The sequence below is a fragment of the Mixophyes fleayi genome, chromosome 2, assembly GCF_038048845.1.
Source record: "Mixophyes fleayi isolate aMixFle1 chromosome 2, aMixFle1.hap1, whole genome shotgun sequence".
In the NCBI taxonomy this organism is placed as follows: Eukaryota; Metazoa; Chordata; class Amphibia; order Anura; family Limnodynastidae; genus Mixophyes; species Mixophyes fleayi.
In genome coordinates, this window is record NC_134403.1 from 273,568,540 (window position 1) to 273,596,429 (window position 27,890).

The 27,890-nt window shown below is 40.1% G+C and overlaps 1 protein-coding gene across 1 annotated transcript in view; it reads left to right on the forward strand.

The window, feature by feature from the left end:
- The first annotated feature begins 2,086 nt into the window (after positions 1–2,086).
- GUCA1B (guanylate cyclase activator 1B) overlaps positions 2,087–27,890 on the forward strand; it is a 28,909-nt gene continuing 3,105 nt past the window's right edge. The window contains exons 1-3 of the mRNA XM_075196233.1: positions 2,087–2,916; positions 23,446–23,595; positions 27,566–27,680. Of these exons, the coding sequence (XP_075052334.1) occupies positions 2,716–2,916; positions 23,446–23,595; positions 27,566–27,680 (466 nt within the window). The 5' untranslated portion in view covers positions 2,087–2,715. The remainder of the gene's footprint in view (positions 2,917–23,445; positions 23,596–27,565; positions 27,681–27,890) is intronic.

A 27,890-nucleotide genomic window follows, 5' to 3' on the forward strand; every position in this document is an offset into this window, starting at 1 on the left:
GAGTGCCCCCTTGGAGAGAGGTGGAGAGACTAATAGCTAGAATGAGTACATTCCAGAGGTGGAGGGCAGTACATGAGATGTGTTTGAAGCGTGAGAGAGAGGATACAGCATGCAACGGGACTTACGTCCGAAGATGAATCAGGCCTATTAAGTTCATCTGCTTCACTATTGCTATTGGATGTGATGGCTAATATGCCACGCCCAGTATAACTGTGATGTGTATGTATTCTATTTTGCAAGGCCAATGTTTTCCACTAGATTGAGGTGGACATCCACTTTGGCTTTTTCAACACTATCATTACTTTGGGAATGGTACTCAAAATGTCTAATCTTTAGTCTAAGGTGTTGAAGAGCCCAAGTCAAGAGGATGATGTTGAGGCAAGATATTCAATATAAGTATGAAATTCTCTGATACCAAATGAAAGTGCCATACCTTATAGGAGTGTGCAAGAAAACACTAACAATTGAGCAAGGGAATTTAGTAATGTCATATGCTTCTTCTGAGTGCTAAAATCCTGGTAAACAAGATGACACCTTTTAAAGGGATGTAATATTTGCTAAAAATTTGTGTATTGTATAGATTCCCCTTCTCTTATCAACACCATACATGTTCACAGATCATATATATGTAGATAAGACTTGATAAGACACAAAATGTTAATTAATAATTAAGGTGCCACAAAGAGTCACAGCACCATACATGTGTACTAATAAGCTGGTTTCATTTAATTGGTATTATACTTTGTATACTAAATTTGAGTGTATTACAAATGACTAAACCTGCAGAATTATTATCTTCAGGACTTTCTAAACACTTTCAAATTAACAACTTCCCAGAAATAAACAAACCAATCATATGGTGTGCTTACAAGGGATTAGGGCATAGCTATTAAACTGGCGGCTACAAAGAAGGAGGTCTCAAGTTACTTTTGATATTTTCACACAGCTTCAACATCTAGGGGATCTCAACAAATAGCATCCCATTATGCAGAGCAGTAGACAGTTTCTGTACTAAACAAAAACTTGACTTGACTTAAGTTTGGATAAATATGAGCTAGCAATTGAAAGACTGAAAATGGTAAATTATGTATATTATCAAATTACATTGCCTATTCAGGATTTTAGCGCTGTATTATATTACTTTTCATGGTAGCCAGGCTGCAATCTAATCCCTAAAACCAAATAAATTCCCTGTACCTGATGAAATCATAAGTAGCTACTATAACAAAATTATGTGTAATTTTAGCCAATCAGTGATTAAAATAAAAGAATAAATAAAGTAGGGCCCACAGAGACTAGCTGGCAAACTTTTGCCTGGTGCAGCAGGCAAGCACACAACACCCGCCCATGACCAGCGCCCAACCATAAAAAGTGGTTTTAGGTGTAGAACACAAGGGCTGATTTATACAGGGTGAAATGCCTTTTGCTGTAGAAATTGGTCAAAGGTCTTGTTTTCGCTTCACTCGATGTATGAATGGGATTAATGTCAGCAAGATTTTCTTATAATCTCCCTTTTCTGGCAATGTGGTACTTCCTGTTCTGGTAACGAGACACTACTCTCTGTTATGGTGACGCCATCCTCAAATTCTCAAATAGTGTTGCCAGGACAAAAACATTAAAAAAATAGATCTAGAGACTGATAAAATTTGCTATTGATGATTTACAAAAAAGCAAGGGTCTTTTCCCTGGTACCCATCTCTAGGTGCGTGGCCCAATCTTTTGGTCAGCCCCCACCTGACCTGATGCTGAGTAACACAGGCTTTTTTGCATACACAGAAATCACTGACTTCTTTTGCATGTTGCTAACAAATACCTTTACTTTTACTTGTCGATTTAGCGTTGAACTAAGATGCGCTGCATCCTACTTCAACTCTAGGATGTAAACCCTTATGTCGCATTGCAACATAAGGGCTTACATAATACACAAATGCTGAGAAAACGTTGAGTACTCCACTGTACTGTACCTTTAACAAAGGCATGCCATGAGAACTAGGTCCTTATGAGAATCTTCTAATGGCCTTAGATCTTCTTATCTTTACCTGACAGCACATGTTGTGTTTAATCTAAAGAGTCAGCCCCCACCACTGTGATTCCCTGTGCAGAACAGACAGAGCGGTATAGGAGAATAGAGAAAACTGCTTATAACTATGCTAGTTTATGTTACATGCCAAAAATTATTAAGCTTCTTAGGGGAATTTGAAACAATATAGTTTTACTTGGACTCATCAGAGATGGAAGTTAATGAAAAGGGATGGATCAGAAAAGAAACTCTCAAGATGGCATTGTGAGCTGAACACATAGATTGCATGTGACGCCTATCTCAAGAAAGAAGTATAATATAAAGAAACTGTGTTTCTCCAGGACAGATTAACTTTTTCATATTCCTTGCTCTACAGTAGAGATTGACAGGGACATAACTGAAAAAAAAGTGATGTGTATTTATGCTTTTAGAATCTGTGTTTAAACTGCAGAAAAACAGTTTGTACTGTAACTATTGTTATCTATTTTGATCCCTTAACAAGGCAGCAACACAAGAAACATTTGGAATTCAGTTTGCGGAGGTGGGAGAAAGGCATATGGGTGGCAGCATACTAACACTGGTTCATTTGTGAAGGACAAGAAAAGGTTGCAGGGTCATTCAGTGAAGAAGCAGAGAGAGAGAGAGAGAGAGAGACTGTCAGAAGAGGACAGTGGTTTTGCAGGATTTTTCTCAAAATGGGGCAACACCTCAGCGAGGAGTCTAACAGAGTGGAAATTGATGTGGCGGAGCTCCAGGAATGGTACAAGAAGTTTGTGGTAGAATGCCCCAGCGGGACCCTTTTTATGCATGAATTTAAGCGATTTTTCGGGGTGACAGACAATCAAGAAGCAGCGGACTACGTGGAACATATGTTCAGAGCCTTCGATAAAAATGGGGTGAGATTTTTAGGTTAAGCCTTGTAAAATATTACTATGTTTCTCTCCTTTAAGTTACCTGATTTACTATGGAATTTGAATGATGTCAAGTGGTCTGGTGCCACCGAAAAGGAATAAATGAATATATAGATGGGGTGCACTGTATTGGGTTGCAGGGAGTGAAATAAGGTGGTCTTTAATCCAATGTTTCCATCCATGCTGGGAATTTTATTAGCGACAAAGATAAAGGTTATGTCAAAGTTGCCAGCAGGGATCGAAACATAGGATTAAAGACCAAAAATTTACACTACCTGCTTGGACAGTGCCTGTCTCCCTGATTTTATAAAATATATGTAAATGTGTATATTACACTGCCTAAGTACATTGACCAAATAAAGATGATACTGAGATACTTGCTGGAGACCCTAGTTGCAATCGCTTACAGAAGCTCACATATCTGACATGCATGCATGTACCATGTAATGTTTTAATGTTTGTCTCTGGTATGTTGTATGATTTGCAGACAACTTGTAAAACCCCAAATAGTTAGTTTGGTATTAGCCCTTACGTTTCCAATTAACATTCTCATTTCCAATATTGGTCTGTATGCTTGTCACGCATTATGGGCGTCAGTAGGCAAAGGGGAGTTATAGTAATTAAAAGTACAATGAATACATTAATAGAAACAGCTTACAGAGAAGTGTTATAAGTGTGACAGTGTGTAGGGTTAAATACAAATTTGTTGTATGTTGACCATTTACTCAGAAAATATCAAATATGCATGTGTTTCAGCTTTGTACTTTTTAGGTATGTTACACTGGGATGTGAGTGGGGGCAGGCTGGGCTGGGGGCAGGTTGAGCTGAGGGCAGGGGGGCATCTGCCCCTTGGGCCGGTCCAATAGTGGGCTACCTTGGACTGGGTCAGTGGGCTACCGGCATTTTTTATCCTCTAAAATGTTCCTAATAGGCTACTGAATCGAATCTTGCCCCCTGGGCTGAATTTTGCCAGTCCTCCCCTGGATGTGAGTGTTACTAAGGATGAAACGCCCTATTGCATTGTTAGTCTTAACTGGCAATAAGGATTTTTTGCTTCGTCCTATTCCTCATAGGGGTTAAACAATGGTGACAAATTTTACCAGAGAAGGCTTCTTCGTGCCTTTGCATGGTGAAGTCTATTTATCAAGTATCGCATAGGTACTGGTGCCACCAAGACATATTTTCTGTTATTGCAAACAGGATGAAGTTAACAGATCCAGATTTTGACAAAAACAGTTATTTTTTTCAGCCTGAAACTTTTTAAAATGAACGGAATGAGGCTATCGTGCAGACTCAATAATATAATTATCTTTATATAAAATATATTCTATATTATATCTTTTTTATATATATATATATATATATATATATATATATATATATATATATTTTTTTTTTTTTAAAGAAAACCTTTAATTTAATTAATTTTTTTTCATTTAAACAACGGAACTGGAAGCTCAGACTGAGCTCAGATACAGCTTCCAGTCCCACGCATTTTCTGGGCACTGGCACATGCACAGTAGTGCAAATCAGGGTCCCCCAGAGCAATAAGTAATCCTTATCGCTCTGGATATTTTTTTATCATGGCGGCTGAATTGCACTGGTAAATGGCGATGATTGACGATAAAAAATCTCTCATTGCTGGCATTTTTCAAAAAAAATATTACTAAAAGCTGCCCCAGCGCTACTGCACGAAGCTTTGAGAGTTAGTTTTACCGCTTCGCCCAGCCAACTTATTTAGTTGTGTACATGTGTAAGCTGTCTTACCTGCTCGAGCAAGAAGATTTTTCAGTTCCAGAAAAAAGTACAAATTTGAAAATAGGTTTAATGTATTTAAACATCTTAAATATTTTTTAAAAAAGTAATTTGTGCATTAAAATTGATTTATTTAAGGAATAAAGCATTTTTAAAATTGTTTTGTTCTGATTTTTCTATCTTGAGACCGCGGTAACAGAACAGGTATCAGGACAGTACAGGTAACACCGCAATACATGGATTCCCCATTCAAACTGCCTGCAGGGTTATTACTGCGCTAAATTCTTTCATGTTTTGAGCGACGCATTTTATGTCAACTGTAGGGCTGTTTGTCCTTTGATAAATATGCTCCTTGGTGCCAGGAAAATGCATGGGAGTGAAGTTAGGTGCAAGAAGAGGACATAGGAGAGAAAGTGTTAGGAACCCCAACAGCCAGCAACACAAAACACGGAGTCTATTCAGAAGTCTGGTTTTCGCTGGAGCCCCTAGTGGTGGGGACAGACTTGGCCACAGACAGCCGAGGGTCGTGAATTGCGCACTGACTGGGGAAAACCCAGCGATAGCGTGTAGGAGCAATTTGCAGAGTGAGGTCCAGGCAAAGGGTTGAGGGCCGGCAGCAGACAGAATATCCAGAACACAAAAACCGGGGTCAGAGGTCACAGGCAAAACAGCAGCGTAGGAATCCAGGCAAAGAGGTCTAGGGGCACAGGCAATTAAACGAAGTCGGGTATCAGGCAAAGGTCGGCAACAAGTAATCAAATCCAATGGTAACAGGGACCAAGAATACAGCAGGCTAGTCAGCAGCAAAGCAGGAACTATAACCGGCAGGAACGGCTTGTCCCTTCCTGCCTTATAAGCATGCAGGGGCCAACAAACAGTGCCCTGCACAGCAGGGAATACTTAGCCCAGCTGGGCTATAATTATATTGCGCATGCGCACGGCTGCCCCAACGGCCGGGAGGAAATGACGTCCCGGTTGTCATGACGACAGCCGGGATGCCGAGGACAGAACAGGAAGCGAGTCGCGGCGGGTATATATTTATCAAGCAGCGGTTATTCTTGGCGGTTTGCCATCATTTAATAAAATTGCCATTTTATAAAACTGTGGAAAACCATTGAGAATTGGGGGTTTATCATAACTGCTGCTTGATAAATATGCCTAGAAAAGAAGCTCATGCATCCAGATTTTTAACCAGTGGTCAAAGTGGGGGTCTATTTGGTGGTATGTCATACCGCCACTTCTCCTACTGCCTTCATTGCAAAACTATAAACTTCCATTCACTTCCATTCCCACTACAATTTTCATACCGCCACTTCTAAATTTCCACTTTGACCACTGCTTTTAACTACATTATTTGTAATAGAAATATCTTTGGCCAATCACTTTGTTTGCACCTTGCCATTAAGAATCTAGATCTGCAGCATCTTGATGCAAAAAACTAGCCTGTCTGAAAAAGATCTATAGATTCTATATTTTTACAGTCAACTAATTTTTGCTCAGCTAAATAACGAGTAAAAACACTATTTCACATTAATAAATGTCAAAGGCTGTGTGTTACTGAGCTAAATAATATGCATGGAATAACTTTAATGGTTATACGTGTCCATTAAACTCTCTTTCACTCCTCTGTAGAAGGTTGCCATGTTAGGAGCGAGGTACTCCTCTAATACAACAGAAACACAATGAGACATAGCTCTAGAGCTCTACTGTCTGTGCAATGTAGAATGGTTGATTCATGCATGAAAACTGGGCTGACAATTGAGATGACTGCATTTGACTTGTATCATCATCAGGGCAATGTCCAAAATATGTGGAAGGAGATTCACCTGTCTCTATACCTCCTAACTTTGCCAGTCCTTGAATCGGGACATATGGTGGAAGGGTTCATGGCAATGTTTCTTTGGGGGCATATTTATGTCACGATGGGGGCATAGGCACACTCTAGTGACATGCCTAATGCTTCTAAATCACTAGACATCCACTTTTCCAACTTCTCTCCAAACATCCATTCATTGCCACATGTATCAATAGCAGGAGTGAACAGAAAGAAACTCTCTGATCTGCGGGACAAAAATGTCCATGGGCGGAACAGAGCCATCAAATCGGGTATGTCCTGTCTAAATTAGGATTGAGAGATATGTGTAATGGAGTAGGGAGGTGATACTTTACTATTTAATATATCTACAGTGGTATGTCAGTTCATCACTGAACAATGTTTATTTACCTTCATGGTTCCCATCTAAAAAATGTTAATTTTGGTATTTAGTGGACCTTTAACTACTGGTCTTTTTCATACTTCCCAACAGTCCCTATTTTTTCAGAACTGTTCCAATTCACAGACCCTGTTCTATTTCTCAATAATGTTGGCATGGTGTGGGCAGGCCCGGCGCTCCCATTAGGCAACGTTAGGCAGTTGTCTAGGGCGCCGGGCTCTGGAGGGCGGCACTGAAGCGGGGGACCCAGTGATAAGTTAGAAATAAATGCTACCGCCCGCCCGCCCGATCGATCGCCCGCACGCCCGCCCGATTGCTATAATGCGGTGCTGCACTGTAGCAGCACCGCATTTTAAAATTTACCCGGCGCCTGGCAGCGTCGTGACGTCATGACGCACGACACTGCCAGTGAAGAGGAGCCGACAGAGAAAGAAGACAGAAGCGAGGAAGAAGAGAAAGGAAGGAAAATGAAGAAGTTAAGGTGAGTACAGGAAAGAGGAGGCTACAGATAACAGGAGGGGACGGGGGACGGATGCTATACATAGGGGAGAGAACGGAAGCTACAGAAAGAGGGGGGAATGGAAGCTACAGTAAGGAGGGAGAATGGAGGCTATACAAAGGGGGGAGAATGGAGGCTATACAAAGGGGGAGAATGGAGGCTATACAAAGGGGGGAGAATGGAGGCTATACAAAGGGGGAGAATGGAGGCTACAGAAAGAGGGGGGAATGGAAGCTACACTAAGGAGGGAGAATGGAGGCTATACAAAGGGGGGAGAATGGAGGCTATACAAAGGGGGGAGAATGGAGGCTACAGAAAGAGGAGGGAATGGAAGCTACAGTAAGGATGGGGGAATGGAAGCTACAGTAAGGAGGGAGAATGGAGGCTATACAAAGGGGGGAGAATGGAGGCTATACAAAGGGGGGAGAATGGAGGCTATAAAAAGGGGGTAAGAATGGAGGCTATACAAAGGGGGTGAGAATGGAGGCTATACAAAGGGGGTGAGAATGGGGGCTATACAAAGGGGGTGAGAATGGAGGCTATACAAAGGGGGTGAGAATGGAGGCTATACAAAGGGGGGAGAATGGAGGCTATACAAAGGGGGGGAGGAATGGAGGCTACAGAAAAGGGGGAGAATGGATGCTACAGAGAATTGGGGGGGGGAGGAGGAGGCTGGAGAAAATAGGGAGACCGGGGATTACACTTAGAAATGTCCTTGAGTTAGAGACTATGGGGTCTTTATACTAAAATAGTGCCGTGACAAAATGCAGCAATGCATAATGAAGCAAAGCTTTAATTCACCTTGCTGGGGCTACACTAGGATAGTTAAGGAACCATTTATGTGTATTAGTATTTGCCCTCTATTTGGCTCTCCTTTGTTGCCCTCTATTAGTATAATTAATTTTACATCTGCAGAATACATTAACAAATGCAAATAAAATAGAACGGTCTGGATTATCTGTCATTTAGATTACCTTTCTCTATTTATTTGCATGTGTTAATATATCATCTACAGAATACATTAATAGACAGCAACAGAGGAGAGCCAAGTAGTGGCCAAATACTAAAAAAAAAAGCCAAGTAGTGGGCAGGGGGGCATGTGAGTAAAGCTGGTGTCGCCTATGCGGCTGGCATATGTGACAAGCTGATGGGCAAGGGGTGACATATGTGAGAACAAGCTTAAGCTTTGCCTAGGGTGCCGGGCAACCTTGCGCCGGCCCTGGGTGTGGGCATGGTTTGGATGGTGTAGTTTGGGCAGAGCTGTGTGGGATGTGGATACATAAAGGGCACTTTTTATTATAATATTTTTTTTGCCTTTTATTTTTTCATTCTTTTAACTATGACAGAATCAGGTGCCCTCATCTGGATTGCCCAAGCTTATTGATGCCTGACCTGCCTGCTTCTTCCTGGTGGTCGACCCTTCCCCAGAGGTTAGCCAGCTACCAGATTTTTTATTCCTCCCCTCTGTTTGCACCTTCTCTGCCCCACCACCATGCATCGCCCCCTCTGGTGCTGCCGCACATTTTGAGAGGTCTGTAACAACAGGGGGTTCAAGCTTCCTGCTGTGCGACCGCTGACACCAAATGATACAGAAGTCCAGAGCATGCAGTGGAACAGGGGAACAGCACACAGAGCATAAGGAGGTCGTAAGTGATAAGTGCAGTGAAAATATTAGTGAGTGTGTGTGTGAGTGTCTGTAAGTTTGCAGAGCAGAAAAGAGTGTGTGTGTATGTGGGAGTATGTTTGATGTAAGATGGGGTTTGGGTTATTGATGTAATGTGGGGTTGGTGGATGCTATTAATATATATGGGCTATTAGTGCAAAGTGGAGTCTTTGTCATTAGGGGAAATATTATATGTGAATGATATCAATTTAATATTGGGGATGGTTGGGGGGAAATAGGTCTGCTGTATTTAATAAATGTGAATTCAATTTAATCAATTTTTGGGCTGATTGTGGGAAAAACATACCTATTTGTTAAATGAAAATTCTATTTATTTTATTTTGTGGGAGGTTAAATGTGAGTATTGTTGGAGCTAGTTGGTGGGAAGGGGACCTAGAGTATTCACTTGTTGCCTGGCTTTCCAGTAGGTGAACAGTATCTATTGCTTTTCAAAACAGGTCACAACATTCCAGTTCTATGCTGTACTTGCCTCTTTTGCAGCATTGTGTTTCTAGTATGGATGGTTTAGGCTGAATTTTAATTGTGTATGGAATTTGCTCTCAGTTGCTCATTGTAATAAAATGTTTATATAGTTGTATAATATGCTTGTAAATATCGCACTGAACACTGATGTCACAGAGTTCTTTTATGTTATGAAATGCATGCATGCATCCCACTACGCATTTTTTCTTTACATGTATTTCTTTTTCTTATTCTTTCTTATGTATTTAATGTAATTTTCCATTCAGATGGTTGTCCTTTGTTCTGTACCCATTTACTCTACAGGACTCTTTTATGAATCTGAAAAATTAAGTTATTAACCGCCTTGCACATACATAAGTGTACCCTTATATGCTGGAATTGGGAACTACCCCAGGAAAATCACCTTGTCACTACTTTTGTGAGATTGGGGGTCTAGACTGGAAAGGGGGGGTCCTGTTGCCCTCTGTTACTGGTTGCTGAAAATGAATGTAGAGCTTCTTTGTGAAAGAGCAACTGTGTAATTTCTTTGTATGCTATAATAGTTCTGCGAGAAAGAGTGGGAACAAATTCCTAAAGCAAGAGTAGGAAGACACTTAAAGCTGGCTACAAGGAATGTTTAGAAGCTGTGATTTCTGCCAAAAGAGGTGTTACTAATTACTGACTGACAGGGTGCCAAACTTTTTCCACATAAAACATTCATTGCTTTATTTTCTTGCTAAAGAGTAATTGGCCATTAAAATATGCACAAATATGCCATGTTTAAGCTTGTACCCTGCAGAGGTTGGGTTTACTTTTTCTCACTTAAAGGCAAATTTAACAATAACCATTTTTTTGGAACGGTCATTTTCATTGCTTATCGCAATCATAACGAATGAAAGATTGTTACCATTTATTAATAGTTTCCTGCCGGGACAGCAGTCACGATAAACGGCAGTCCCGGCAAACACCTCTCTTCTATGGTTACTATCACAAAGTGGCCACCTTTGCGATAGTTACTGGAGGGGAGAGCAGGTAAGATCTGAAGATCCCTCTACCGCATTGCTCTCCCCATAGGCTTCAATGATATTCAGATGGCGCCAGCCATCGGGCAAAAGTTCTGAAAACCTTCTCATTTCAGAACTTGTTAAATATCGAAAAATAGCAGTCCCCATAGAATCTTATGGGGACTGCTATTGCTTGTGGAAAGTGGAAACAGTGGGAAAACAGAATATATCTCCAATATTTGCTTCAATCCCCTAGTTATAAATAGAGGGGATAGTTAAATTTGCACCGATCCCCCGAAAATGGTAGTTTTTGGGGAAGTAGGGGCTTGTTAAATAGGCCCCTTAGAGATTCAGCAATTTGACTAAGGGTGCCAAAACTTTTACACACAACTGTACATGTCACACAGCGCATACTCTAGGTAAACATAACACATAGCTCTCCACAACACTGGATATAATCATAGTACTGCATTTTAAAATCCCATTTTTAATCAATTTCAACAATATTGATTGAAGTATTTGCACCCAGAATACAGAATATAAAAAAGAAAAAGAGAAGTGAAAGTTAAACCTATGTAATGCTATGCATCTGTTACAATGATACATTTTTTTATTACCTAATGTATCTCTTTGAACTTTGCATTTTATGAACAAATACGGTTTTGTATTTGTCTGGTTTGTATAGGGAAGACGTAACAGAAATATGAAATATTGCATATACATGAGCATTGTGCCCTTTGTTATTTTCTCATACATCCTTCTTCAACCTGTTTCCAGATTTAGAGGACATAGATATATCATCATCATCATCATCATCAGCTATTTATATAGCACCACTAATTCCGCAGCGCTGTACAAAGAACTCACTCACATCAGTCCCTGCCCCATTGGAGCTTACAGTCTAAATTCCCTAACACAGAGACACATAGACTAGGGTCAATTTGATAGCAGCCAATTAACCTACTAGTATGTTTTTTTTGTCATTTTGCACTAAAGCCCACCACACCATGTGGCTGTACATCTATGGCCCGATAGACAGGAATGTATTAAAGTACATGTTTTACAGAATAGTTACCTATGGCTTAGTAGATGCAAACCAGTGGATAGATTGTAATTATGTGGGTAGTGGTAAAGAAGCGTACTGTATGCCCACTGGCCACCATTTCTTTTATTTTTCTTGGCCAAGGACTGTCCAGGAACACTGTGAAAGTTGTTTTATAGGATTGTCCAGAAGAATGGTTTGCTAGATACTTTCAAGTACTCTGAAAATACTGCACACATTGGAATCACTGATCTCGGTGCCTGTGTGTCTCTGTTGTTCACACTACAGCAATATAAGAAGAATAGTCTAACATGACAGAAATCATGCATGTATCATTATATGGAAGTTTGCGCCACAATTCAGTTTGTTATTGTATCCTAATAATAAAAGAGAGGTTGTCATGCTCAGGATTTTCTATACCTGCTTAGTTCCACTGTCAACTGTACTCACATAGTGTTACATGCAGGAAGCACTTCTCAGTACTATATATGTCATTTTCTTCTTGGGCTATGCAAACAAGCACCCCAATATTGATACTACTACTACTACTACTACTACTAAATACTAATGAGCTGATGGTGAAGAGGCTAGGATTAGAGAGAATGTTACTATGCACTTTAATATGGAAATTATAGTATGCCTATTTCAATTTTGCGCTCTGAAACACTATGCATCTACACATTGGTCTTGGCACTAGATATGGCTCTGTACATTAGATCTGCATATTAGTTTTCGCATCAAATATTGCTCTGCCTGTTAAACTTGGCACCAGATATGGCTCTGCACATTATTTACCTTGCACATTTCCCCTCTGGTAGATGTTAATGAAGGTATGAAAAGAACAGGTGGGCCCAACTTAATTATGCCTGTCAAGGTGAGATGGTCAGTGCTTGATGGTGCCATCAATCATTTGCATCATCACAGCACATTTACGCTCACCTACAGGAAGGTAAGGGTCTCTTATGGGAGAATTGGCTGTTGTCTCAAGAGTCTGGGAGGTCTGCTCCTGAAATCAGGGCCATCTTAACAACATTATGGGCCCCCTGGCAAAGCAGTGCACCGGGACCCCTAGATATAGATATAGATATATAGATGTATACAGATACAGATATAGATATAGATATATAGAGATAGAGATAGATAGATGTACTTGCTCAGTGACCCTTGAAGGTGTTTTTTGCAGGTTTTTTTCTTTTGCAGGATTATTTATTCTCATTAAGAGCCGTGCCTATGGGGCCCCCTTGCTCGTGGGGCCCCCGGGCAGCTGCCCATCGTGCCCAATGGATAAGATGGCCCTGCCTGAAATAGGGAGTCCTCTGGATAGATAGCTATGACACTAGTATTAGTATCGGATGTGGCTATGCATATTAGTCTTGCCACCAAGTTTGCTTCCCTTCATAGCCTACCCTGCTGTCTGAATCAATGAACCTGGAAGCTATTGTGCACTCACATGCAATTAACATTCATTCAGTGACCATAAAGCAAGCGTGATGTGGAAACAAGGGAAGCAGGAGGCAAGAGCTATAACATTAATTTTAATGATTAAAAATGTTAAATACTGGCGCAATTGACCGCTATGTACTTCTGATGCCATTATCACCATCATGGTTAAGTAACTACACATCAGGGGGTAAATGTATCAATATGCGGGTTCTTCAACACCCGCATGTTCAGCCTCTTCCGCGATTAAATTTCAAGCAGCGCTGCATTGTAAAGGGTTAACTTCCCTTTACAATGCAGCGCCGCTTGAAATTTAATCGCGGAAGAGGCTGAACACGTGGGTGTTGAAGAACCCGCATGTTAATACATTTACCCCCAGGTGTTAATAGTAAAAAAAAGACCTACAAAAATAATTTATTTATTAAATATTTTGTTTTCAGTGCAGGTCTCCGGGCCAGTTACACACTGGTGTTGCCTTTGTGTCAAAAAACACAAGCGCAAACTGCATGTGACAATGTATATAAACACTTTTGTATATACGATTCACTTACTGTGTATATGTTATATAATGTCTACATGCAGTAAGTTAGACTGCCTGAGCTGGTTCCAACTAAATTTAGGGGGACAACGAGTGTGGAAACCAGACAGGATGCACTGGTCATAGCATTAAAAGGGAAACCCATTGTGTCATGGGGGTGTTTGTGTCAAAGTGGGAACCAGCACCAACCTGCTCAGCTGAGGGATGGAGCCTCAAGGGGGAAGGGAGCCAAAAACGGCAATAACAATAGTATCTTTCTACCCATCCATGGGCTGTGGGTTCAGGGTAATGAAAACCTTTGGGATCCTCTTTCACCACTTTATTACAAAATACAATCTTTTCTCTTTTTAATTGATCCAATATCATTATGGTGGATCCAAGAAAGGGAAATACTTCTTTCTTAGTAGCCCAATGTGAGATAAACACTATAAACATTGACGCAACTGCATACTATGAGCCATGAGCGAGCGCCGTTGAACCACATGTCAGTATGACCTATACCTATATGCTTTCTTGACAATGTATAGAAAAGAATCTTTAAATTACAGCTTACATTTTATTTTTATTTAAAACTGCATATAAGTTTCTACTGATTTACACATACACAAAGTATTACTTTTCAGCACCTGACATACCAAAACGTTCAATTACAATCTGGAACGTTTGTGGGCATTTTGACAATACAAATCTCTCTTAGGCTGCCACCTTGTGGAATAAAGGCCTCACAACAGGCAAATGTCAGCCGTTTGTTGTATGATGGATTGATGATTGAATGCTTGCTTTACAGGTATGTAGAGTGTTGTAATATAATCCTGTTTTGTAGGACAATACAATAATAAGCCCACATCAAAAGCTGCCAAAGAAGCATGTCCCCGACCGTGCATAAAATAATAGTTTTATATAGTTGTAGTTTTGCATATGTATGTTATTATATTATGATCATAGTTATCAGTATTTGAATATATATATGGGGTAATTATTTGAAGAAGCAAAACTGTGAGAACTGGATCAGAGGGTGGATCACCGGGTGAGTGCTCTCTGGGTTATGGGGGAGGAAGAAGTCATGGGGCAGCACGGTGGTGTAGTAATTAGCACATCTGCATTACAGCACTGGGGTCATGAGTTCAATTCCCGAGCATGGCCTTATCTGTGAGGAGTTTGTATGTTGTTTGCGTGGGTTTCCTCCGGGTGCTCCCTATTTCATCCCACACTCCAAAAACATACTGGTAGGTTAATTGGCTGCTAACAAATTGCCCCTAGTCTGTTTGTCTGTGTGTCTGTGTGTGTGTGTGTGTGTGTGTGTTAGGGAATTTAGACTGTAAGCTCCAATGGGGCAGGGACTGATGTGAGTGAGTTCTCTGTACAGCGCTGCGGAATTAGTGGCGCTATATAAATAAATGGTGATGATGATATGAGGCTATAATACATAGTCTCATATGCTACCATATCTATAAGAAACTATAGGGCAGATTGGAAAAATCCCTATTGCTGACAAAAACAGCAATAAGACCTGATTTTTCTTCTTATTTATTGCCATGAGAGGGTCCTAATAATAAATAAAACCTTATATGAGCATTGGGTAGGTTGGTATGTTGACTATAAATTGGGGCATGAGACTACCTGGAGGCATTTTGGCTATGTGGTGCCTATACCCAAACTAGATAAATATGGGTCTATAGAGAGGAATACTGGCTCATAGTTTCCAACATTTGAAAATAATCTCCAGGGACACTTTGCATCTAAGCCTATGGTTGACTTTGGAAGTACAATTCCCATCATGCAGGGCCAGATTAACCATAGTGCTAACCGGGCTACAACCCGGGGGCCTCGGGCATCCAGGGGGCCCTTGAAAGTGCTCAACAGCATTATTGATCAGTCGGGGGCGGGGGCGCCCCTGGCCCGATCAATGCTGCTGAGCACTTTAACTGCGGTCTTTCCCCGGCGCGCTGTAGTCTCCTTACAGAGGAGATCTCGTGAGTCTCTCTCTCACGAGATCTCCTCAGTAAAGAGCGTACAGCGCACCGGGGAAGGACTGCAATGCCAGGAGAAGGAGGTAAGTGCCTTGGGGGTGGCTTGGATCACGGGGGAATGGAAGCCCCCTTAGCCCAGGGGCCTCCATTACCTTAATCCGGCCCTGCCATCATGTCATGCTTAATGACTTTAATTACAATGTACTTTTTGCAATTTAAATATACCTCTTTAATAAATATTAATACAAAAAGTTAATAAAAATAATTGGTAAAAATAGCATCTATAATTTAGAATAAGAAATATATTATTGTGTTTATGGTCTATGCTAAATCTTTAAAACCTGATACTGTCCCTAAAACATGGACATTTGGCAGCTATGCTGGCTGTGTGGTGGTGTGTGAAGCTATTTTAATGTATTTTGGGTATGTGCTAACACATTGGCAATACAGGTTTGCTTTACCTTGTACTGATCTGCAGGATGGAAGTACCGTCCCCTCAAATTGGGACTGTCACACTTACATTGTGACAGGAGATATGCATTAAGGGGCCGATTTAAAGTTAGGAGCAAGTCCAGCTAGTAGGGGAAAAATATGCACCTGGAAATAACATTATGTGCTACAAGGGGAAAAATTATAAAATACACAACCTGACATAGTGTTGTGAGAAGCAGTATGGCCTAGCCCAACTCTGCAGTGTAAAAATAGAGCTGGCCAGAAGGTGTGAGCAGCATGTAGCAGCATGCAGATCTGCAATCACTGCAGTGCATGTTTGGCTCAGCTGTGAAATATGCACCCAGGCAAACATTGCACATAACTCTAAATCATACTTGCCTACTTCCAGTAGGCGACGTCCGGGAGAGGGGCGTGGCTAGAGGGTGGGAGGGGGCGGGGTACCTTGAATTGCGTCATTTTGGTCCCGCCCCCACAAGTAAAATGCCGATTTTTTTTTCCACAGGGGGCGGGGCTAGAATGACGAGATTCACTGTGAATCGCGTCATTTTAGCAAGGGAATTTCGGGATGCGGGAGAAATGCCAGCTCTCCCAGGAGTCCGGGAGAATGACCCAAATTTCAGGAATCTCCCAGACTTTCCGGGAGAGTTGGCAAGTATGCTCTAAATCAGCCCCCAAATGTTTCCTGTTTTGTCTCATTTTATTGTAGATGACATGCTTTTCACTTCTATGTTGCAATAAGTATGACGTTTTTCACTAAACCATATATTCCAGGTATATATCACTCATTAAACAAGCTTGAATAGAGGAAATGACTCATTGTCCCATTTTGTATCACTGTGTGTACTGCAATGAGCATGGAGAAAAGAAATAAAGAAGGCCAGAGAAATGTTTGAGGAGGTCAGACATAACATTATATCCAAACATGGGCAATGTCAAGGCTACAGATCAATCTCCAGAGACCTTGACATTTCTATTTTTACCGTAGGTAACGTTTTTAGGTAGTGTAAGAACCAATCACTGTAAGCAACCTATTGCTAAGGAAGGAAATTATCCCAACCGCACCAAGTATTCAATATCCCTAGGGGTTTTCTTTCAAGAGTTTCCATCCACCTAGAATAGTTACCAGTTTATTTCTCAGTGAAGTGCATACACATACATATTAATCCATTATAACACAAAGCAAAGGGAAAAAGAATACGTTATTTGAGGGGCATCAGGGGAGGACTGACAAATTTTAGCCTTGGGGGGGAACACTCGGCTCAGCAGCCTATTAGGAACATTTTAATGGAAAAAAAAATCCAGATAGCCCAATGACCCAGCCCAGGGTAGCCCAATAGGGGACCGACTAATGTGGCTTTGTCAATATATATTTTCCACAGATTAAGGTTCCTTACACACCATCTAAAATGTAAGTAAACTACTGAAACTCTTCCACTGAAACTCAAAAAAACAATGAAATTAGGACAATTAAGGCAGAAGTCTTGATGAACACGTTCCTTGCACAATACAGACATGGTGCCATCACATCCTGTGGTTAGCTGCAGATTCAGCACCATCATGGAGTCACATTGCTGTCATTCACAAAATGGTGGAGCTGCTACTTCACAGAATACAAACATGCAGTCTATGCAACTGAAGGTCTGAGCAGCTGAGTAGCACAAAAAGATAATATCCACATCCATCCCACTCAGTCCTGATTTATGGATGGTAATTTATTTAATTGTCTTAAGTTCATTGCTTTTTGGAGTTTGAATGGAAGAGGTTCAATAGTTTTCTTAAATTTTAGATGGTGTATATGTGTAACAAGCCTTAATAGGACATGTTAAACCATAAGATATTTTGGGCTAGATTTACTAAGCTGCGGGTTGGAAAAAGTGGGGATGTTGCCTATAGCAACCAATCAGATTCTAGCTTTCATTTATTTAGTACTTTCTACAAAATGACAGCTCGAATCTGATTGGTTGCTATAGGCAACATCCCCACTTTTTCAAACCCCACAGCTTAGCAAATCTAGCCCTTTGTCTATGGAATTTCAAATCTATTTGTAAGTTAAAAATTTTAAGTTATCAAATTCAGAAGCCTAGAATTTGACTCCAGATAACAAATACTTAGCACATCTAGTTTCCATTATTTTTCTTACTCCTTAATATCCAAGCACGTTTAAAGTCAATTATATTAGACTATACCGCCTCTGTTGGATGCCTAATCTACCTGTCCACTACCATTTTGGTAAGGTAATTTTTCTTTAGCGTTTCCTCAGTGACCCAGTGTATCTGCTTTTCTCTCATGTCACTCAATATGCACACAAGTTTTTCTCCCACATGCCCACCAGCTTTTCTCTCACATGCCACCCTATATACCAATCGGATTTTCTATCACTTGTCATCCCATCTGCCCACCAGATTTTCTGTCATATGCAAGGGTTAAACTACAATGAGCCGCAAATTTGACATTGAGAATCAACAGGGGATGTTCATTTACATACAACACACTAATATTAGAATCTGTTTTAAATGTCCCACGCCTTCAGTGACATCACTTAATTTATGTATACAAATATACTATATATACAATATAGTATGTTTGTGTGTATATATCTATATATATATATATATATATATATATATATATATATATATATACACATATAACACTGGGGTCGAAGTGGGAATTTAGAAGTGCTGATATGAATTGGAACGGCTAGCACCCAAGGTTTAGGCAATTTGATCGAGTAAGTTCATTTTAGGTGCTTTGTAGTATAATATTTAAACATATTAAATGATGCAAAGTTTTCTGCCCCTCCTGTATCCTATTAACTGTCCCCTGTGTCCTGACATCTCTTCCTCGTGTGTCTTAGGTGGCATTATGGAATGGTGCAGGAATCTGTGTTCCCACCTATAGATTGTAAGCTTGTGAGCAGAGTTCTATTACCTCTCTTACCTCTCTGTCTGTATGTATTACCCAGTATTGTCTTATTAATGTTTGTTCCCAATTGTAAAGCGCTATGGAATTTGCTGGCGCTATATAAATAAATGTTGATATTGATGATGATGATGATCTCTGTAACCAAATTGATCCAAAGAGAATGGAATACTCTGGTCTGAAGGGCTGCACTTATTGCCCACCACTGTCCGAATCCAGATACATAAATATAAAACATTCACATTTAAGCATATTTATCAACTTTTTACCCTTTCCCTCCATGAGATCCTGGAGGGGAGATGAAGTATGTGGACAGAGGGGGGCAGGGCACGGTGTATTGTGTAATTTTGGCCCTGCAACGCAATGACGCCCTTTTACTGCAGAAAGTGGGCAGGTTGCGGGAGAAGGGCATTCTTTCCCGGGAGTCCTACTCGGAATTTGGGAGTCTCTCGGATGTTCCGGGAGAGTGGACAAGTATGCATTTAAGCAAACCTTGAATTTGGTGCTTGGCATATAATGAAATGACCATTGTATAACTAATTTATTTAATTTGTCAAATCGATAGCAGGTGTGCGTGCCGCAATGTAAGTGTAAAAATAAATTGTTCATGTTAGTATGTGAGCTAATATTTGCTACACACTGTCTACCCATCTCCTATTTTATAGTTTTCATTCTACTCCCTATTTATGAATAGCAATGTTAAAATAAGTGCATTTGAGTCATCTGGTGATAAGGATAATATTACTACAGCTGTCCAGTTGGGATTATACACCTGCTACACTTCTAAAAGATGTATGTACATAAAACCAAACTTTCTTGTCACTCACAAATCTGGTTTGCTTGATTGATATTAACAAACACTGTATATCACCTTAGAATGCATCTCAGTGATGGAGGCTGTGTGATCCCAGCTTGTTGTAGTCACTTACACAGCAGCACACAAGGGGCTAAGCTCTTCTGTACCTGTGCTTGTTGTTCAATGATCTCCCAGCCCTCAGTGGTACATTGTTGCTCCTTCCTGCAGATGCAGGTTTTGGTGCTGCTGAGCCGCAGACCTACTGCACTAGACAATCATACACACCCAGCATCTCTCATTGCACCAAGGAGGGTAATGAATTGTGTGTTTGTAGTGCACATAGGGAACTAGTAACTGTACTGCAGTGGTATTAATCTACAAACAATGATAGCCAGGCTATCTGTGACACAAAGTGAGACCCAAACAAGTTGATCAGAAGAAATGTGATTGAAATAAGTTTGACTGTGAAATGAATGCTGGTCCCAGACAGGATGGTTTGAGTATGTCAGAAACTGCTGATCTGCTGTGATTTCATGCACTACAGTTTCTAGAATGTACAGAAATGGTGCAAAACAAAAAACATCTTGTGAGCAACTGTTCTGTGGGCAAAAACACCTTGTTAACGAGAGGTCAGAGGAGAGTGGGCAGACTGGTTCAAGCTGACAGGGAGGCAGCAATATCTCAAATAACCATGCTTACAACAGTGATATGCAAAAGAGCATCTCTGAAGCAATTCGAACATCGAAGTGTATAGGTTACAGCAGCAGAAGATCAGACCGGGTTCCACTCCTGTCAGCTAAAAACAGGAAACTCAGGATACAGGCTTACCAAAACTGGACAGTTGAAGATTGGAAAAACGTTGTCCGTAGATTGCAAAAACGTTGCCTGGTGTAAACAACATGAATCCATGGACCCATCCTGACTTTGACTTGACAAAGCTGATCACAATGAAACGTGCATTGGCATTAAGCTGAGTGCCTTTTACTGATAAATAAGATTGTAAGTAATAAGGTGAAAAAAGAAAAATGGAAATATAACTTGATGGTATGAGAAAATAATATATAAGGTGTCATAAAATATTAATAAGGGATATACTATCTAAGACAAGAGGGACATTGCGATAATATAAAAAGTAATCAATTACTATGTTAATCGCTCAGTAAGTAAAGATAGCTGCATATATAACAGTGTTTTCTAGGAGAACAGATCTATCTATATTAAACAATTTTATAAGCTCTAATTGAGAAACCAGTGATAAACTGGATATTTGAATATGGCCGAGCACAGTTGCCTTACTTCTTTTGGCAAATGCAATAGCCTCAATAGTAAATCAATACATCCATCATGAACACTGAATAATGAGCAGTACTGATACCAAGTGATACAAAGTAACTGTACCTTCTACTCTGTAAATTGCAAAGTCCGTTGGTTCCATAATTATTACTGACAGAAAGCCTTTCCGACACAAACAACATAATATCAGCAGACATGACAAGTCTGAATAAATTCACATCCCCATTCTGAAGGGTTTACAGAGAATTTAACAGAAACAACGCTATAGAATTATAGATAGGTTTCCTCTATCTATAATCAAGATCATTTGCAGAGATATGCTAAGGAAACTTTCTACAATTATAGAAGCCTTATCATCAACATTCATCAACATTTATTTGTATATCGCCAGCAAATTCCGTAGTGCTTTACAATTGGGGACAAACACAGTAATAAACAAACTGGGTAAAACAGACAAAGAGGTGAGAAGGTCCTGCTTGCAAATTTACATTCTATCTTATGCTCTTATCAGAGAACCCCCGCAGAGAAATATATTTTTAGTAAGGTGTGAGTGATTCAAAAGTATAATATTTTAACCCAAAATTTCACCCAATTTTAGAAATAACAAACAAAAATAAGGTCCAAGAACAACTAATAGTTTGTGCGTATAATTTTTATTATTATTATTATTATCATTTATTTATATAGCGCCACTAATTCTGCAGCGCTGTACAGAGAACTCACTCACATCAGTCCCTGCCCCATTGGGGCTTATAGTCTAAATTCCCTAACAGACACACAGACTAGGGTCAATTTGTTAGCAGATAATTAACCTACCAGTCTGTTTTTGGAGTGTGGGAGGAAACCAGAGCACCTGGAGGAAACCCACACAAACACGGGGAGAACATACAAACTCCACACAGATAAGGCCATGGGTGGGAATTGAACTCATGAACCCAGTGTTGTAAGGTAGAAGTGCTAACCACTAAGCCACTGTACTGCTGTATAATCAGCATATTTGATTTGCGCATGCCCAGAACTGGACCATACGCAACTAAACGCAGCAGCATGCATTTCATCTTAGTATGCAAAGTACAGTTACTGCAGCCTACAATTTCAGGGGTTGAACGGGAAGGGGAAGGGGAATATGGGAATTCTCTCCCTCGCACAATAAGACTCTCCTCTGGTCTACAAACTTTCAAGCATTCTCTGAAAACCCACCTCTTCAGACATGCTTGTAATATTCTTCAACCACCCTCTTAACCTCACTACGTTACCCTATTACCATCCGTTACACAATTTCACAAAAGACAACTACCCCTGACCAACATTGTTGTGTGACAGGATCATTTAGCTTATGAGTCACTTTTACCTTTGCAGTCTGGCTGGACAGAAATGCAAAATGTAGACTTAACCTCATATATCAAACTCCCATTGTCCCATAGATTGTAAGCTTGCGAGCAGGGCCTTCTCACCTCTTTGTCTGTTTTACCCTGTTTCTTTATTAGTTTACTATGTTTGTCCCCAATTGTAAAGCGCTACGGAATATGTTGGCGCTATATAAATAAATTATGATGATGATGATGATATGCACGTAGTTAGTGTACAGCAAGGGCATGCCAAATTCGAGTGCATGCAGCCACGTGTGATTCAAGCTTTGGGTATTTCAAAATTACTTGATTTTCGACCATATCTCTTGCTCCAGCTACAGGGCAATTCTAAGTCCTGATTACTAGTGATGACAGTCGTGTATGATTGCTGTAACATGTGTTTGCAATCAGGAACAACTGTAAATATGTATTTTATGTTCAGTAGACATTAAGAACATCCTAATAAATATATTTCATGGGGAAACAAAATTCTATAAAAAAGTTTATCTTAACTGTTTTATCACTAATGCCTATATTATTATCAGGTGACATTAATTAAGTTATTTTTTCTTTGCGTTGTTATGCGAATTTATACTCCCCATAGGTATTGGACATATTCTGCAGTGTCTTGTATAGTAGTAGAGCTGGACAGACCTACACCCGAATTCATCAGCGCACGTATCTTCAGATCCACCCCTTGTTGAATTTTGCCTGACTTCCTTGCGTTTTAAAACAAACGCAGGTTGCACTCACTATGCGTTCCTTGATGAATCAGGCCCAAGATGTATAGGTAGGGGGAAAATTCTGAATAGCACTGTGCAAAAGTACATCAAATCAAAAGTCTAACATCCTACCGCTTCAGAACCTCTGCTTTTATTAAATACAACTTTTTATTAATCTAGCACGGCTATTGAGTATTGCTGCTCTCTTTTATTAGTAATAAGAACTGAGCCCTATTTGTTCAATTTGCTCTATACTGGTTATCAGAATGATCTCCGATCAATTGCTTTTGTGTTTTACTGCAAATTTTCAATTTGTAACAACAACCTTATACAGTATGTAACACATATAACATCAGTGCAAAAAAACAACTTTTCTATCTTTGTCATCTATAGGACAACACCATAGATTTCCTGGAATATGTGGCAGCTCTGAATCTAGTTTTACGAGGGAAACTTGAGCATAAGCTGAAATGGACTTTCAAGGTGTATGACCGAGATGGAAACGGATGTATAGACAAGACTGAGCTCCTAGAGATAGTAGAGGTAAGGTATCTGTTTGTCTATATAATAAATTCCATGTTAGTATAAACATAGCATGTAAAACACACAAAACAATAAGAAAGAGAAAAGATTTCCAGCACCTAGATATGATAATTTTGCAGCACATAGATATATTTTAAACCTAAAATAATGAAAATGATGTATCCATACAAATATAGCTACTTTATTTTCACACATTTAAAACATATTAAAATAACATATGACACAAAAAACTAGCAATCAGTTTAGATGCCAACTGTTTAAAACATGATAAGACATTAAATCATTAAATCTCAGCAATATGATGATCAGATCAGATACAGTGTAGCTCATAGAGTGAAAAATAGCAAAATATGGCAATTGAATTGAAAATTAATAGAACACATAATTGCAGTGACACAGAAAAGCTTGATTTAATCAACTTTAAATTATATATATATATATATATATATATATATATATATATATATATATATATATATATATATAAGTCCAGCTATGTAATAATCCTGTTAATTTCTTCAAGAACAATGCATATGATTTATTACATTCCAAAATTCACTCCATTTTTTTAAGACAAAATGAAAGACCAAATCTAGACTTTCACTTCCATGGCACATGCACAATTTGGCTATCAATGTCCATAAGTTCCTTATTACTACTAAATTATCATATATCGGTGCTGGGGATCCTTATTATATTTTACACAAGATTTCTCTAGTGCAAACTTAACAGAGGTTATTTACGAGGTGTAAAATGTGCAGCACAGAATAGCTTTGGTCCAGCTCTGCGCCTCCATTTGCACGAGTACACCTAACTTTCTAAGCTCATTGGAGGACAGAAGTTTTCATACGCGGAGCGAGGGCATGTATTGCTAAGTACTAAGCAGGTGCACTAGATTTTCTTTTTGCAGAATGAGATTATTGATATGAAATGAAGGGGTGGAAATGAGTTGCTTCATGTGTAAAGAGGGCCATGGCCATTTTCACTCAACAAAGGAACTTGAATCTTGCACCAGCTGTTGATCTTCGAGTCTAGTCCTATACATTTAGTCAGACCTATTTTGTGCCTTCATGTTGTACTTTCGGCGGAGAGATGCATTTATAGGTGCACAATGTGATAACAAAGTTAAAAAAAAGCTCTTATAATAAAAACAGTCCCAGTGTCCCCTCATTCTTATGATTAAATTAAGCCTTTATTGAGGCTAAACCATGCAGTATTTTAAGAGAATAGAAATCAAAAGTTTAGTAAAAGGAGTGATTATTAAGTGTCAGGCGATTGGACTTTGATGTGACATTCATTTTTTTCCACTGAACGTCCCTTCTGACAAGATCGCCTCCCCACACAACTGGATGTACTGCTAGGATAAGAGAGCAGAGAGTAGGCATGCACTTGATGTGTGCTTGTGTAAAGCCAAGGCATTTTACAGTGCACATCCAGTATCTGTAATTGTGTTGTAAATGGTGCTTATTGTGTCACACTTTCACTGACTTATCTCTGTGTATAATGTAGGCCCATATGAGTTTAAAGAAGAACTCAATAAAAAATGAGATGGAGAAGTAGGGATTCAAACCTCTAATCATAGAAAGACCATAGTACTGCGGATTGTATATGTTCCCAATAGGTATATGTAGATTCACAATTAAACTGGCCAACACAGTCAGATTCATTCATCCTGAGGTACAAACTGAAGTCAAAGGATTGTAGGAGGTAGAATAGTGATAGACGAAAGCAAAGTCAAGGGCATTGCAGAAGGTAGAATAGTGGGAGAAAGAAGCCAGGTTTAAAGGATTGAAGAAGGTAAATAGTCAAACAAAACAAGTCTTCAAAGAAGAAGCAGAGAAATCAAATACAAAACTTTGCTCCTGGAAGGTTTTGGTTGAACTGAGTGAGTTTATAAAAGCTACAAACAGGTGAGATAAATTGTTCTGATTGACTTGACCTTTTCACTGAAGGGCAGATTGCAGAGTAGGGAAACCTCCGCAGTATTCCAAGTGAGGAGATTAGCTAGACTATTGTTCTTAGAAGAGTGCTGATTACAGGGATTGAGAGAAGGTGTTTGTAGCTGTCATTGTAAACTGTCTTCTGGCAGCTGTCATCTGGAGCTAGTGTTTTGAATCCTCACCGGTATAAGCTACAGCAGTGTTCTGTGACTGAAAGAAACCATTATATAAACCAGTAATTCGCAACCTGATACAATTCAAGAGTCGCATGTGCTGCCCTGTAACCTTCTGAAGGAACGCACATTACCCTTAATCTTAGTCATACTTTAAAACAATGCTTTCGATCAAAGCAAAAGATATCAATCTATAATAGAAAGAATGTCTGTTCACATGTGTAAGTGGAACCAATAATAGACAATATTTTTGTAGCACATTAGTGCATAATAGGGCCTGCCTAAAATTTCCTTACCTTACTTTAAGGGAGTAAAAACAAATCACTCAGGTCTTGCCCACAGATGAAGGAGGACCATGTGGCGTAGACTGTACATCCTTCCTCAGGGCCTGATTAAGCACCCCTTCCTCCCCCGCCACCACCCCCAATGTATAGGCATATAGGAATACTCCAGAATATGAATATTCAGGAGTATTCTCCAGCACTCAAAATTAAACAGATTGTGCATTCTCTCTTACCTGTTCTTGCTCCTCTCTCTTGCTTGTTACTGCAGCTTTGTTGTCATCTTGCTGGCATCTGGAAAGTTGGGGTCCTGTTTTGAAAATGAAAAAAATTATCATAATGCAAAATGTTAACAAACCCTGAATGATTGGGCTCTCCATTATGATCATATAAAACTACCCCACTGCCCCTGCAGCCATTTTCCTTACCCCCCTGCAACTATTGCCCCCTGTAGCCATTTCCTTACCACCCCCTTGCAGTCATTTTCTTATTATCCCCATGCAGCTAATGCCCCCCCCTGCAGCAATTTTCCTTACCTCCCCTGCAGCTATTTTTCTCACCTCCCTCCCCCTATGCAACCATTTACTTCATTCCCACTGCAGCTATTTTCCTCACCTCCCCCCTGCAGCCACAACCTCCCCAGCCATAACCCCCACCCACCCACTCAACTTACCTTGTCAAAGCTGTCTTCCTCTTCTACATGACTGGCAGCCTGACAGCATATCCACTTGCTGTTAGCTGCCTGTCAGTCCGGGAGCAGAGAATGCTTAGTCAAGTCTCGTGAGATGTGGTAGTCTTGCGAGATCTGACTAAGAGCTCCGTGGCTGCAGTGACAATCAGCTGACAGCATCGTATTTGCTGCCAGGCTGCCTGTCTGCATAGTGACAGTTGGGGCTGCCCCCTTTAGACCAGGGGCAGCCCTGATGATGCCAGAAAGCCACGGAGCTCATTATTTAAGGATAAAAAAATTAAATTCTGACAGCGCACAACCACTCAGGATCCAGCGCCACAAGTTGCAGCCTGATCAGCCTAAAGGTTAATGGTGCACTGTCCTTCCTCCTCTGATCTGAAATGTGCTGATGGAGCTGAATGTTTTATTTGCATTGTGTGGAGGAGATCACATGAAGTTGGCTGCTCTGGGCAAAGAATACCCTCAAGTTCGAACTCGTTCTCTGTTTTTTGACCTACTGAGCCTCAATCACTGCTACGGCTCTTATTTAGTAAGATCTGGGGCCATGTGTTAAGCTTGGCAGGGCATAAAGCCAAGGATAAGAGCTTCTGGGACCTCCAGGACAAAATTAGAGAAAACGACAAACTGTATGAAGCAGCAAGGAACAGTTTGCCCCAGGTGAAGGCTATAAAGGCTGTAGGTGGCGCTAGGGCTGTCTGTTGCCCATCCTTGGTGTAAACAGTGCACAGAGAGCAATAAGTCATAGATATGTACAAACCCTAAAGTCTTCCTAAAGAAAGCTTTTGTCATGACAATATTAAGCACTGCTTATCAAGATATAAGGTATAGGGCTGTTTAAATAATATGATTTTTGTCTCTTATTGAAGAAACTCATTTTGATTTCAGTCCATTTACAATTTGAAGAAAGTCTGTCGCCAGGGACAAGATGATCGCTCTCCCTTGTTGTCCCCAGAAGAAGTGGTGGAAAGGATATTCCTGCTGGTGGATGAGAATGGAGATGGTACACTGTTCTTGTTTTAAGACATTTTACAAAATTTAGACATTTAATTTGGTTCTATGTATAGAAATAATATTCAAAGAATGTAACATTTTATTTGGCCATCCATCATTTCACTTGGCTTCACGTTGATAATAGTAGTTGGCCAGCAAAATAAATATTCTGGTTAGAAGGACGTTCATTTGTCCCTTTCAGGTAAACAAGCTTGTTTTA